Source organism: Leptosomus discolor, chromosome 2 (assembly GCF_034619465.1).
Source record: "Leptosomus discolor isolate bLepDis1 chromosome 2, bLepDis1.hap2, whole genome shotgun sequence".
Classification (NCBI taxonomy): domain Eukaryota; kingdom Metazoa; phylum Chordata; class Aves; order Leptosomiformes; family Leptosomidae; genus Leptosomus; species Leptosomus discolor.
The window spans coordinates 23,196,402-23,210,423 of record NC_141392.1 but is presented as its reverse complement, the minus strand read 5'-3'; the positions used below and the strand labels follow the sequence as shown (position 1 = coordinate 23,210,423).

The 14,022-nt window shown below is 58.5% G+C and overlaps 1 protein-coding gene across 2 annotated transcripts; it reads right to left on the bottom strand.

Annotated features, from left to right (window-relative positions):
• Positions 1-1,475: 1,475 nt before the first annotated feature.
• On the bottom strand, positions 1,476-13,651 carry SRF (serum response factor). Of its 2 annotated transcripts, XM_086460749.1 has the most exons (8): positions 13,199-13,651; positions 11,561-11,827; positions 5,980-6,241; positions 5,456-5,635; positions 3,762-3,881; positions 2,831-3,022; positions 2,234-2,310; positions 1,476-1,964 (listed from the first exon to the last, which is right to left on the bottom strand). In XM_086460749.1, exons 1-8 carry the CDS (start codon positions 13,649-13,651, stop codon positions 1,869-1,871), a joined length of 1,647 nt encoding a protein of 548 aa, XP_086316875.1. In that variant the 3' UTR covers positions 1,476-1,868. The 2 variants fall into 2 exon arrangements, with proteins under 2 accessions (XP_086316875.1, XP_086316876.1); XM_086460750.1 differs by lacking the exon at positions 5,456-5,635.
• Positions 13,652-14,022: the final 371 nt, after the last annotated feature.

The window sequence follows — 14,022 nt, the reverse complement described above, 5'->3', positions numbered from 1 at the left end:
AGTGGGGATGCCTATATCCCTTAGGCAGTCACAGGTAGCACTGCTCCACACCAAGAGCAGTGACAGAACAGCCGCAGATCCCAGACCAGAGGCGAACAGGGTGGCCATCAGAAAACCCAGCCCATCTCTGGCTCCTGGGTACACTGCAAACCCCTTGCTCCTGAGGGATGGGTTTTCCACTTCTACAGACCATCCAGTGCTTCACTTGCCTTCCGCCCGTTAAGCCCAAAATGATGGGTATGGAATCCTCAGTACAGATAAGTGGGAAACAAGCATCCCACTCAGTTCAGCTGGACCCCTGGCACATGCTGGTGGGTGGAGAGCGCAGCTTAAACGCTAATGCTGAGGGAACATGTCCAAGGTTACAATACAAACTCAAAAGCAAGGCCCCTTTCCTGCCTCCATGCCCACCCACCCCTCTCCCATCCCCCTGGTACAAACCCCATGAAAACTGTACAGGAGCCAAACTTTTATTCCTTAAAGAATTACATAAATACTGAGTTTAACACTTAGAAAAATAAAGTAATTTTCTTTTTTTTTTTTTTCCTTTTTTTTTTTCTTTTTTTTCTCCAAGGCTTCTTTTGTCTTTAACTTAAAAAAAAAAAAAAAAAAAAAGAAGTTACAGTAGCTGCTTTTTTCCCTAAGGATTCAGCAGCTTCTCTCACTTGCTCACTCTTCCTCCAGGGACAGGGCTAGGTAGCAGAGCCATTCACAGAAACTCCCATGCAGGACCAAGCATGCTCCAGCCCTTCTGCCCTGGCCTTGCTGAGCCTGCACAGGCATCACAGCCGCTCCTCCACAGCCCAGGATGGCCTGCAGGTCACCCTGGTGCTCAGAGGAAGAGCCTGCCTGCCCAGCAGCTCAGTGCCCCACGGGCTCTTCCCTTTGACACTGGAGTTATTTCTCCACCTTACATCAAGACAGAAGTTTAGAAAGCGGCGCCTGGAGCTGCAGGGGGATGTGAGAGAAACCCGGCCACTTTCCCCTGGGTGTACAGAGTCCGCAAGCAGTGTGAGGGCTGAGAGGAGAGTGTGGGGCTGGGCCGGCCACAGAGCCTCCCAGGAGTTCTCTGGGGCATCGTTGTGCTCCTGGGCATCCACCGACCACCTCTGCTGTGCAACGGCAGCTGCCGGGGCAGAGCCAGCCAGGCTGCAAATCCGCCAGGCAGCCCAGCAAGGAGGCACTGAGGGCAGAGGGCTCACTGTAGTGCATAGGAGGAGGACGAGGCCATGTGCCACAGGCTGTGCCCTGCCCTCCAGAAGGAGGGCGCACAGGCCCAACCAGAGATGCACAGCAAGCTGGCCACTCTCCTCTGGCCAGAGCCCAGGGTGAGTTGCTGCAGCCAGGACCCGTCACCCCCACAAAGGCACATTGCTGAGGCCAGCAGCACAGCCTCGGCCCGCTCCACTGCGAGCTGCGCCTGCAGGACGGCTCTGGGTCTGAGCTGACCCCCACGCAGAGCAAACACTCATGGGCAAGGTGACTCAGAGCGCCCAGAAGGAGCCAGAGCCTCCAGCTGGGAATGGCCCGCAGTATTTATTTACAGCGCAGAGCAATCCTCCCATCAAGAGACAAGTTTCTTTGGCTGGCGTGAGACAAGTACGGCTATCGCAGCATCCAAACGCCCCCAAGCCCTGCATGGCCCCAGCACAGCTCCAACCCAGGTGGGTCCTGCAGCCCCACGCGCATGCCTGTGTGTATGTGTGTAGGGGGGTGGGTGCGTGTGTGTGTGTGTGCATGTGTGGATGAAGGAAACGTGAAAAGGCAACAATAAATAACTGGTGCAGTCTGTACGAGAAGGAATTGCCGCCAGCCCCGGCACTGGCACGACAAGCCAGGAACAGCACAAGGCCAGCAGCAGAGGCCTCTCAGTCACTCTTGGCGCTGTGTGAAGTGTCCAAGTTGACCACCTGCAGCTCCGTCAGGCTGCTGCCACTGCTGCTCTGCTGCCCGATGACAGCCATCTAGAGAGAAAAGGGAGGAGGAAGCACTGGGGGACAGTGTGCCCTGAGACCGTGTGTGCCAGCAGCCAGGGTGGCACTGTCCTTCCTGGGCATCTGTCCAAGGAGGGCAAGACTTCCTCACCCAAGGGCAGGTGGCACTGACAGCCCTCCCAGACCTGAGGACTGGCCCTACCCAAGGGCCCAGGCCTTCCCAGACCCACAAAGGATGTACAGGCAGGGGCAGAGCAAGGACACACCCTGAGCACCTGAGAGCACCACTCTGCGCCTACCTGGTGAAGCTGGACAGCTGAGACTGGGATCTGAACAGTGCCTGATGGGGCTGTCAGGAACACTTGAGGGACGCCACCTGCCACAGAGAGAGAGCAGAAATGACACCGTCCCTTAAACAGTGCTCCCCCGTGGGTCCTTTCTCTGAGCTCAGTGGAGTTTCACCAGGTGCCTGTTTGCGTGCAGGGAGGCATCCCAGGAGAAAGCCACATGCCCTAGTCTTTCAAATGCTGGGAGCGGCAGGAACAAGCCCTCAATCCAAGTCTTGCCTGCATGGCTTCATGCTGGTTTGACCCCTCATGCAACCACACGTCCTCTCCAGTCTTCTGACTCCCTCTGCTGCCTGCCCCATACACCACCCATCTCAGCAAGCCTCACCATTTTATCCCAGCAAACGGCTCAAGCAATCCTTTGCATAGGAGAATGGTGAGATCTAAAAGCATGCATCAAGCATCACCCTCGCCAGGCCTTTGCACAGCCGCTAGGACTTCTTACAAGTAAATTCTTTTAAATTAATATGCAGCTTAAATACATACAAGACAAGAAAAATCAGGGTATCAGAGCGCTTAAGGGAGCACTGACCCAGACAGTTGTCTTACCCTGATCCTGGACCTGGCCGTGGGACACCTGCATTGCTGAGGGCGCCTGTGAAAAAGCGTTGAGGACTGCAAGTCCGCCATCCGCAAGGCCAGATGTGGGCGCATACATCACCGCATGTGGGCTGGGGTACATCATGTGGCCACCCACAGTGGTTGGCACAGACGACGTCATGATGGTCGCCGGGAGGGTCACTGGCACCAGGACAAACTATATGTGAGCCACACGGAAGGAGTCTGCTACACACATGCCTGCTCAGCACCCCTCCCTCAGCCACCCTTGGCATGCTGTCCTGAAGCAGCAGGTGCATGGAGATACCCATCTTGTTCTCCCAAGCTCTTGGGGAAAAGCCCCAGGGAACAGGCAGGAGAGCTCAAACCTCTCCATTCATGAGTGAGTATGAGGGCAGAAAAGCATGGTAGCCAAATATCCCAGGACTGAATTCAACTTGAGATACAAGTTTCCCGATGAAGCTTTAATAAAGCTGTTGAACTGGATTCAGCCTCCATCCAGGCACCTGAACTCAGATTTTGCTGACAACAGAGGTGTCCTCTGCATATACAGTAAAAATGTCAGGCAGATGTGAGCCGATATCTTGTGGTACTGCTCTCAGCTAGGGGCAACGCTGGCTCACTAAGAAACCAGCTGAGAACTGGGCAGCCTGTTCCCAGCTCCATGCTGCAAGTAAGAGCAGATGATGTATTTGGAGAGGCTCTGAAATCCCTTGTAACATGCCCTATGCACAGCAGCATCTACCTAGATATAGCATAGCACAGGGGCTGGCAACAGGGATAAATACACCAGAAAGGCTGGGATAGAGTTGGCCTGAAGGATCCTGGGCAGGGAGCAGGCATGAGGTCTAATTGGTGTAGGTTGTTATCAGCAATGGTTAGGAAGGAAGACAGAACATCGTTACCGTAACGTCCCAATTACCTGTTCCGCTGGAAGAGGTCTGGGTAAGATCAGTGCTGCTGTCACTAGAGGGAGACGTTTGCTGTGGTGCCTGGTGCACCTGGATCGCCTGGACTGGGACCTGCTGAGCCATGGTACCACCTGAGGAGAGAGAGAAGACCATGAGCCTGTGGCTCAGCAGGGACACAGGCACTCTGGGACATGTGAAAGCCCCCCAGTCCTTCTCTGGCCACCTACAGCTCCGCAGGATGGCTCTGCACCGCGCTGGGGAAGGCTAGCCAGAAGTGGCACGTGGCAGAAACCAGGCCCTGCCCCAAAGAACGGGTCAAAACCTGGCACACGGGGGCCAAGGAGGGGTTAGCTGTCTTACAGGGCTCCAGAAAGACAAGGAAAGGCCACAGCAGCTTTTGTCCAGCTCCCAGGCATGGTTCAGGAATGTCTGGGGCCCTCCTCGCCATTTCTGGCTCCACCAAGACACAGCACAGATGGTGTGGGGAGGAGAGGACCCAGCACTGCCCATGCTCAGCCAGACCTGCAAGGATCATCTCACTGCGCTGAGCAGAACTGCAAGAGCCCAAATGCCCAGGCCAGCTGGGCCCTGCTGCCTTCACACTCTGGAGCCCAGCTCCATTCTCCACAGGGCACTCAGGGAACAGCTATCTCACCCAGCTTGTGATCTCAAGGACATCACAGCACCCTACACAGGGATTAGAGACCACTAGGCCACAAGGTGTGCATCCCAGAGCTGCAGGGGCATGGCTACACAGCTTCCAGCCCAGCCCACTCGCTGCAGAGCTCTTTAGCTCCAGAGATGGAACTCAGCGCCGAAAGCTCAGGCTCAGGTCCTGTCTCCAGAGGGAAGAGCAAGGAATGCCAGAGAGCAGGTATCACCAGCCACCTTGCTCAGACCAGGCATCTCCCCATGCCCCACATGAGACACACATGTCCAGTCCCCTTGCATGGGATCATGCTGTCTGCTGTGGCAGCCATAAGGGCTCCAAGAAAGCATGCAGGCTATCAGACTCATCGAGTTGGGCACAAATAGGCAGGACACAAGAAATACTGTCTGACTCTCTGGTCCTCAGATGATGGCTGCCCCCACAAAGGAGAACCTAGCCCTGCTCTAAAACTCCAGCCAGAAGCATGTGCAACCCCAGTACATCACCTGGAGAACCTTGACTCAGCACAAGAAATTTCTACGAAGCACAGTGCACACAAGGCAGCACAGCAGCACCACTCCCTCCTCTGCTCTGGGTCTCTCCTAATCTATACTCTGCACTGTGGTTCAGTGACTGACTGCAGATCCAAATACAAAAGCAAGGGCAGCTATGCAGAGCCAAGAGACATCCATTGGGCATTTGAGCCCCTGCAGTCTCCTTCCACCAGTTCTAGCAGCACAGTTCAGCTTCAGCACAGCTGCACCAGGGACCTGTCTCCTCTGCATTTGCTAGCCACAGGGCAAACCCTGGGGGCGGAGACTGACAACCCGCTGCTTCCCTTGGTTTGTATTCCCAAGGATGCTGCTCCTGCCTATGCCAAGCATTCTCTGCCCTGTCTTCCCATCTCTCTCCCACAGCCACAGCCAGGATGTCCTATGCTCTGCCTCCTCTGTGCTCCCACCTCAGTTGGGGGTCAGTTCTCTGGCCAGGACCAGGACCCACACAGACACCTCCATCCCCCCACCTCAAGCAAGCGGAGGAGAAGCGAGTGCTGACCTGTCAGCGACACGATCTGCCCTCCAGCTCTGGCAGGGAAGCGGAAGACTGTCTGTTGTGCCTGCTGCAGCTGTTCAGCCGTACCCGTGACCACCTGGCCCTGCTGGCTGGAAAGAGCCAGGGAGTGCGGCTGTAACTGAGTGAGAGGAATGGTAGGGGTCCCCGGAGAAAGGGAAGCACCTGCCAAAAGGAGGGAGAAAGAAAGGCTTTGTCACCACCAGCTCTTTTAACTCCCTCCAGGCTTCTTGGTGCTGCCCTGGGGTCCCAGCTCAGCTCCCTGCCACCATGCCCTTCCCAGCTAGCAGGGCCAGCTAGCAGCATTCTAAGGAAATAGTGACTGCATGACCCTTCTCCAGCCTCTGGCCTGGCTGGTCTTGAGCAAGGAATCCCAGTCTGGTGCACCCTACAGCAGCAACCACTCTGCTTCCTCCTGCCACTAGGTCTTCTCTCCTCTGGAGAGGGCAGCAATACACTCCAGGTACACAGATGGATGGATGCAGTCCTCAGCCCCTAAAGGCACTGACCTGACATGAGGGTGAAGCCAGTGGGTATCGGCATGAGGCCCCCAGATGTCACTGCACTGGCTCCAGTAGTCTTCAGCACTGTCCCGTTGGCACTGGTGACGGCATTGGGGCTGATGCTGGCAGACACTGGCGCCAGGTAATTAGTGATGGGGAATGATGGGCCACTGCTGACCTGCATGGAGGTCGAGGTGGTGGGGGCTGTCTGGATGGTGGACGTTGTCCCCGGCAGGTTGGTGACAGTGAACGCTGGTTTCAGTGCGTCCTGGGGAAGGAGAGATTGTGACAACTCAGACCAGCCCTTGGATCTGGTCAACATCTGCCCAGACCAAACCAGGCTCTGTAGGTTGCACCCCCATAGCCTGTTACCAGCACATAGAGCAGAGACAGAGTAGCAGAGAGGAGTTGCTCGTACAAACATGAGGAGACTGTGCCCAATAATGCAGCGTGAGGGGAGCTGGAGAGAGCTCAGCATAAACCTTGGATACAAGCCCAGGGCCACACAGGTCCCCTGAGAGACTTCCCTGCAAGACAGCAGGGGATGAAGCAACCCTTCCCCTCCCCAGCAAGCCCCCCTAGCCTCTAAGAAGAGAACAGCCTCTTTTTGGCACACAACTTGCAAAAGCACTCCTTGCAGGGACAGATGTAAAGGCAAACACACTGTCTCCTGTCAGGAACACACACCACTTCCCTTATGGCAGGAAACACATGGCCAAGAACAAGCTGAGAACTGGCTCTTAAAATCAGTTGTACACCAAAAGCAGCAAGGGAGAGGTGAGCAAGGCCAAACCCAGACACCAGGGAGGACCAAACCCAGCCATGACAGCTGCTTTGGCAGGCCCTGGGGAATGCCTCCACAGATCTCCTGGACCAAAGGGGAGAACCTGGCCAGGGGAAGCACCCATTTGCCAGTAAACTAACAGGAGATGGGCACAAGGCAAATGCTTCCAAGGGACCCCACGTGTTAGCTACAGCCAGCACGCACCATGGTGCTGCAAGGAGCATTGGAGCTCTATGCCTGAGGACAGCATTGCCAGGGAAGCTGAGCACCAGGAGGAAAAGGGCCCTGCACTGGGCCAACGCTAGCCTGAGACACTGGCCTCCTGGGTCTGGGAACAAGGGAAGAACGCATATGCCAGGCTACAGGGCACCTAACACCCCAGTTTCCGCAGGCACAAAGCATGTGGCTCGATGCGGCTTGGATCTGCAGGAACCAACCAAGCCCAGCATGATCCCTCCTGCCCCTGGCAGTCACACTTCACCTAACACACCTCCTTCCCCCAAATCCCCTTTTGGATACCCAGGTTCTCCACAGCTCTCTTGCTCTGCTCAGCTGGCCAAGAGCAGACTGCAAATACACGTCACAGAAGACCATGCCACAGGTCCCAAGGGACCTGCTGTCCCCGTGCCCTGCCATGGCTGCCGGCACGCCTGGGAAGAGTTAAGGCTGCCACACTCCCACCCCTCCCGCTGCAGGCTGGTGGGCCCAGCTCTCCCACGTGCTAAGCCTTGTTCCCAGCTTGTCAAGCTGCCAGGAACGAGGAATTCACAGCTCAACGAACAGCTAAAAAAGGGAAGGCAGCCTATTTTGGACAGGGGGAGCCAATCCTGGGCACTCAGCCGTGCCCCAGGGCCTTGGGGAGGGAGGAGAGCAATGCCTCTCTGCCTTGGCACCGCAGCCCCTGAAGTCCGAATTAGAAGAGGCACGTGATACCGGAGCAGAGCCCAGCAGAGGCACTTTCCATTAGCTCAACCACAAACTCCTGCCATCCCACATGGGACATGGAGGCTGTGTGCACCCTCCCCACGTGGGTGACAGGGCAGAACTTCCCCCAGCCCACGAAGCCATGGCAGCCATAGCAGAGCAGGGCGGGTCCTGCTCCCAGCTGAAAAAGCCAGGCTCTCTCATCCCCTGCATAACCCTGAAGCTGTACACCCCTAAGATATAGTCCCCAGGTAGCCAGGGCACTTAGCATCTCCTCACACTCCATACTCTCAGGGCTGGAGGAGGCATCCCAAAAGATTCACAGCACCCAACTCAGGCAGATTCCCAAGACTCCCTAGAAGCACAAGGGCAAACCTCAGTATGCTCACAACAGCAAAGGTGCTTGGGAGGGGTGCTGGGCCAGTAGGCTCAAACCATGCACAACCCATCTCTGCCCTCCCTACTCTGCCACAGGTGAGACTCAGATTCCTCCCACCTTTACTGTGTTTCTCTTGAGCTGCAGCAATAGCTCCCAGTACAGAAAGACAGCTGGGAGAGACTTAAGAATAGACAGCTGCTGCCTTCTCCCCATGCCTGTCTGGGATGCCATGGAGCCCCTGGGCACCTTGACTCTGCCCAGCACCCTGCAAGCCCAGACTACATGCATGAGGCCAGCCTTCAACAGGAGCCAAGTCATGGGTCACGTTCAGTGGAGATTACCCACAGGGCCGTGGAGAAGCCCTGAGGCAGCACAGCAGCCCCGAAGGCCCTTCCCTTCCTGATCCAGCTGCACATCCATTCCTCACTGTAAACTTGTTTGCAGAGCAGTGCCTGGGGAATCAACATGCAGCAAAGAGGTGCAGCATAGCAGCAGGAGATGTCTGCACAGACCCACATCGTTGTGCATGTTTGATAAATGCTGTACATGCATGAGTGGACCACAGGGCATGACCCAGGCCATCCAATGCCGATCATGGACCACAGCAGTCTTGGGGACAGAAACAATCCCACCCCACAGCTTATGTGTGCTGCCTGGGACAATGCTGTTCATCACGGCCCAGATCCCCCAAGCCAGCATTACTACACAGATGTTGCAGGACAACTGGCCTTGGAGGTACATGGGAAATCCCAATCTGGTCTCCAACACCTGGTCTACCTTCCAGATGGGGCAGAAAGTCCTACCCCCCAAAAAAGATGACCAGATCAGGGCTACTCCCATGCTCTCAGCCCAATCTAGAGCCCCTGAGATCCCTAAAAATCCCCTCTCCCATATGACCACACCCAGGAGATTACATGAGGGCACTGTGTCATTTGGGGCCTGCAGAAGATCAGACAGGTCAGTGCATGACAGCATCATCATGAGAATATAGCTTCTGTGTTGAAAGTACAGCGTGCCTAAGTCCCAACTGCAGTCCGACCTGAGGTTTGTGGCAGGGAGTTTGGGTTTGGCACAGCAGGAGCATCTCACAGCTGCTGCTGGCTGTAGTGCAGAGCAACACCAGTGGGCTGCTGACTGCAGGTACCACCCTGGCTGCATTGCTCCCTGCTCTGCTGCAGCAGCTGAACACAAGCAGACTTTATCCATACAGGCGACCAGAAAGCACAGTTGACAGGAAGGCCAGGGAGCAACTGCCCAACCTTCTCAGAACACCCTATGTGGCTAGATCTGGCAGTACAGGCATTTCTTCTCCTGCCATCTCCTCCAACGAGGCACCTGTGACCCTGCCCTCTGTACCACCCCCCCCCAGCAAGGATTCCAGCCACCTAGCATGGACCATCCACAGGTTCCCTTCTTCTTTAGAGGGCTTCTTGGTCTATCTGAAGTGGTCTGATCTCTGCCAGAGCACCAAACCAGTTCCAGCCCAGCAGAAGGCACAGCAGGACTGGGGATGGTCAGCGTGGGACTGTCCCCAGCTCCAGGGCTTGCCACAACAAGAAGCCCCAGCAGGCTGGGGGTGGGTTTAGCCAGAACGTCAAGCAGAAGACAGCCACAGGGCCCCTCCAGCCTCACACCACATGCTGGCTGTGGCCGCAAGACACCCCACACCAAGCATTACTTGCTTAGTACTGGGATGGAGTTTGCAGAGTTGCATCAGAAAGTTGGCAGAAAGAAGTTGTTAAGATGATCTCTGCAGAGTAACTGCACCCCAAGAGCGTACTTCCTCTGGGGCCACCTGGCAGTATCTTCAGGGCCATGGTGTGGACAAGACCCATGCCAGGGACAGGTCAGCTGCCACATACAGCACTTCCTGCACCAGGCACGGGTCATTTGTCTCATTACAAAACGGCCACAGGACTTGCCCAAGAGACAAGTCCTTACGAACACAGGCTGCACAAGGGAGAAACTGCTGGTGACAATGGGCTCCTTTGCCTACTGGGAAGGGCTAGCACACCATACACTAGGAATTGGAGACACCCAGGGAAGTCACACCACACAGAGACAGCCAGGACCGTTGCTGGACTCCCATCAGCAGGAGGCCTTCCCAGGGACTCTTCTGGGCTCCAGCACAGAGCTCTCCAGCCAGCAACACCTTGGCCCACCACAGCTCCTCTGCCTGCAGGGATCTCTGGGACTGCTGGTATTTCTCAGGGCTCAGCAGCAATAAGCTTTTGCTTGGTGCAGCACTGCACGCACATGGGGAAGAAGGCATGGAGGAATCGTGACTACTGGGTACCCAGCAGCACTGCGATCAGAGCCGTTAGGCTGCCACAGGCTAGAGACACGCAGTTGAACACCCCTGCAGCCCCAGACAACATGCTGTGCATGTTTCAGGGCTGCACTCGCTGCCTTTGAGATTACAGCACATCTCAAACATCCTTCTCCACGTTCCCTCTCCTTAATGTTCAGTGGCTACCGTATAGCAAGGATGCTGCTGTGGCTTGCATACAGTTGGCTGGAGGGACCCTAGAGCAAGGTCACAGTTCATCTGGAAGGATGCTTTTGCAGCGAGCCCCATACCCATGCCGCGAGCACAGGTACAGCAGAGCTGCAGCAACTCGCAGCATGCAATGGCACTCCACGCAGGCCCGTGAAGCTGTGGCACAAGCCCCAGTTCAGCACGTCATCCCAGCCTTGCACCACAAACTCCCCTGCCTCCTATCTCCAAGCGCCTGCAGACCTGAGCACCAGCCTGCAAAGGAAACAGCAGGAATATGGGAGTAAGCTTTCTTGCCGCAGCTCCAAGGAACAGCACCAGGGGATGCAGGGACAAGACAGGGCCCTTCCAGCAGAAAAGGGCTATTGCCTGACTCTGCACCCAGGGGCAGGCCCTCTGCAGCACCCTGGCTGAGAAGCCACAAGTAACATGGGCAGGCAAGGGCCAGCGCCTGCAGGGACACCAGGCGGGGAGCAGAAACGGTCTGTCCAGCCAAATGTTTCCATTCCCCATGTCCTCCCTGCCCCCTTCCAAAACAGCACCAAAGCAAGAGACAGCTGCAGCTTATAAGGAATGTGAGGGGCCCTGCCAGGGACTCTGGCAAGGGAAACCAGGCCTTATAAGGCCATGGAGGCAGAATCAAATTTTTATCAATGAGTGCAAGAGCATGGAGAGGCCCGGCGAGAGATAACAGCACGGAGAGCGGGACAGGGGGATGGGCTGGGCCAGTGGGGAGCCCCGCTGCAAAGGCCAGGGCCAGGACACCTGCCACCTGCTTCCCTCCCTCTCCAAATCACTGCTACCACCACACAAGGGAAGGAACCAGCCCTCAGAGACCACAGCATGAACTTGCTGGAGTCACAGCAAACAGGGCCCCCTCCTCAGCTTCCCAAGCTGCTGTTCAAGAAGGGCTGGGGATGATCAGGGCCCCCAGCACAGACCCACAGGTACAGCCCGTGCCCCTCAAGATGCCCGGGCATGCAGCTGAGCACAGGAATATTACCTTGGTCTCCCCACTGCTGTCCGACTCTGACACCTGGTAGGTGAGGTCTGTCTCTTCAAAGCCCGTGGCACTCATGCGCTGGTCAGTGGTCGGGTCCGAGCGCGGGGGCGAGTCCGGGGAGTTGAGGCACGTTTGGATCAACGCCTTCCCCGTCTCACTGGTGATCATGGGCTGCAGCTTCCGTGTGGCAAATGTGTACACATGGCCCGTCTCGCTGGCCACCAGCAGCAGGACTTGAGTACCGGTCAGTGTGGAGAGCTCATAGGCCTGCCAGCAGCATGGGAAGAACAGGGAGTCACATATAGCAGGGACACAGAGTGGAGGACAAGAGTCCCTGCATGTCCCTGCGCTCCCAGCATGGCCCTCCTTTTGCTCACACCAGCTCCAGCTCCCTACTACCCCAGAGGAGCTGTGGCCTCTGAAACCGAAAAGATTAGTTCCCTGCAGGTGGAAGTGCCCCGAGCTGTGTTCCCATCTCCTTTAGCATGCCTTTAGGTGATGTGCATGCCAAGAAGTCGCATGAAAAAAAACAAAGCGGTGCCCTCAGGAGAGTAGCCTGAGGACATGGGGACACTAGGCTGTCCCCATTCTGGAAGTGCAAGCTGCTTCTCCAGACACATCTGGATACCCTAGCCAGCCCAGGACCCAGTTTCCCCTCTCAGGCTCCACAGTCCTGAGCACAGCTGCACTCAAACACCCCTGCAGCGAGGCTACCATCGCCCAGGACTGACCTGTGGGCTAAGAAGAACACTCTTCATACACCATCATGGCACATTCAGCAGTCTTGCACAAGCTACCACAGACACAGGATGGCCTTATCCTGCACTCCGCTCAGCCAGGATGTGTCCAGCGGTACCCCACAACCGTTCCCACCTCCCCAGGGTGTGTGAAGCCCAGCTCGGCTGAGATGCAGCCCTGCCCGGTCAGTCAGAGGATGCTATGAGCACCAACGGGGGAGGCAGATGAGCCAGCAGCATCCAAGCGCACACAAAATCCCCCAAGTTTCTAATCCGTCTTTGCACAACGGCTCCAGACACCACGGAGAGCACTCGGGACCGACCGACCGGGACATGGAGCCGGCCCCTTCCGCGGCTCAAAGGAGCTAGCCCTGCCGGGCCCTCGGCGAGGCAGGACAGCCCAGGCGTGCCACCCAAAAGCGGCTCACAGCGAGGGGCCCCGAGGGCTCCGGCCAGCTCCGGCCCAGGGCTGGAGGCTGCACCGGAACGGACCTCTCCGGGCTCAACAGCCGGCGGGGGACCGCCGGGCGCACCCGGCGTGACCGCGACCGCCCTCCCCGATCCCGGGTTCCTGCCCAGAACCTCGCGGGACACTAAGGACCAGCCGCAGGCAACAACCGGCCCCGCCGGAGGCTCCCGCGGAGCCCCCCGGAAGGAGCTGGTGCCGGGCCGCCCCCCTCCGCGGCACCGGGAAGCCGCCGCCGTTTCCGGGCACGGCCCCGCCGGCCGGGTCCCCACTCGGCCCGGGCGCGCACCGCCCCGGCGCCGGGGCTCCCGCCAGGCCACCGCCCACGGACAGGTGGGTGCCAACCGACACCCCCGGCCGGCCGCCCCCCCTCCCCCTCCTCCGCCCCGCCGCGGCCGCTCGCCCCCCGCGCCGGCCGGAGCCTCGGGGCCGCACCTTCTTCATGATGCCGGTCTTCCTCTTGCTGAAGGTGGTGTAGCGCCGCAGCTTGTTGTCGATGAACTCCATCTTGATCTTCACCCGGCCCCGCGTCTTCTTCCCAGGCTTGGCACCGCTCACGGCCCCGCCACCCCCGCCGACGCCGCCGCTGTAGGCGGCCGCCGCCGCTCCCGCCGCGGGCCCCGCCGCTGCCGCCGCCGCCGCCGCCTCTGCCAGGCCACGCTTCACGCCGCGCCGCTCGCCACCCAGCTCCTCCTCCTCGGCCGACTCCGAGTCGCCCTCGCTGCCGCTGTACAGCGCCTCCCGCTCCAGGCGACCCCCAGGCGGCCCCGCCGCCGCCCCGCCGCCGTTCGCCCCACGCGGCACCGGCGACCGGCCCAGCCCCGAGCCACGGGCCAGCGCGGCGGCGGCGGCGGCACCGTTCCCGGCCCCGGCCTGGCTCGGCAACATCGCGGCGGCGAGCGCAGGTCGGGTCGGGTCAGGCCGGCCCCGCCATGGCCCCGCCGCCCGCTCCGCGCTCACGGCCCCGCTCCGCCACCGCCCCCGCCGCGCCGCGCCGCCCCCATATAAAGCGATACAATGTTGCCTTTTATGGCGAAGGCGCTCCTTATATGGGGCGAGCCGGCGCCCCGCCGGGAGGTGCCACCCCATTGGCTGGCGGCCGCTAAGCGCCGGCGTCCATTGGACGACGGCTGGCGTTTGATTTGCATACGTTCCGACTGCGCTCGCGTCACTCCCAGATTGAAACACGCAGGGAGGCTCTTAAAGGGGCAGCGCGCCGCGCCGGGCCGATGGCGCGGACTGGTCGGTGGGCGACGAGC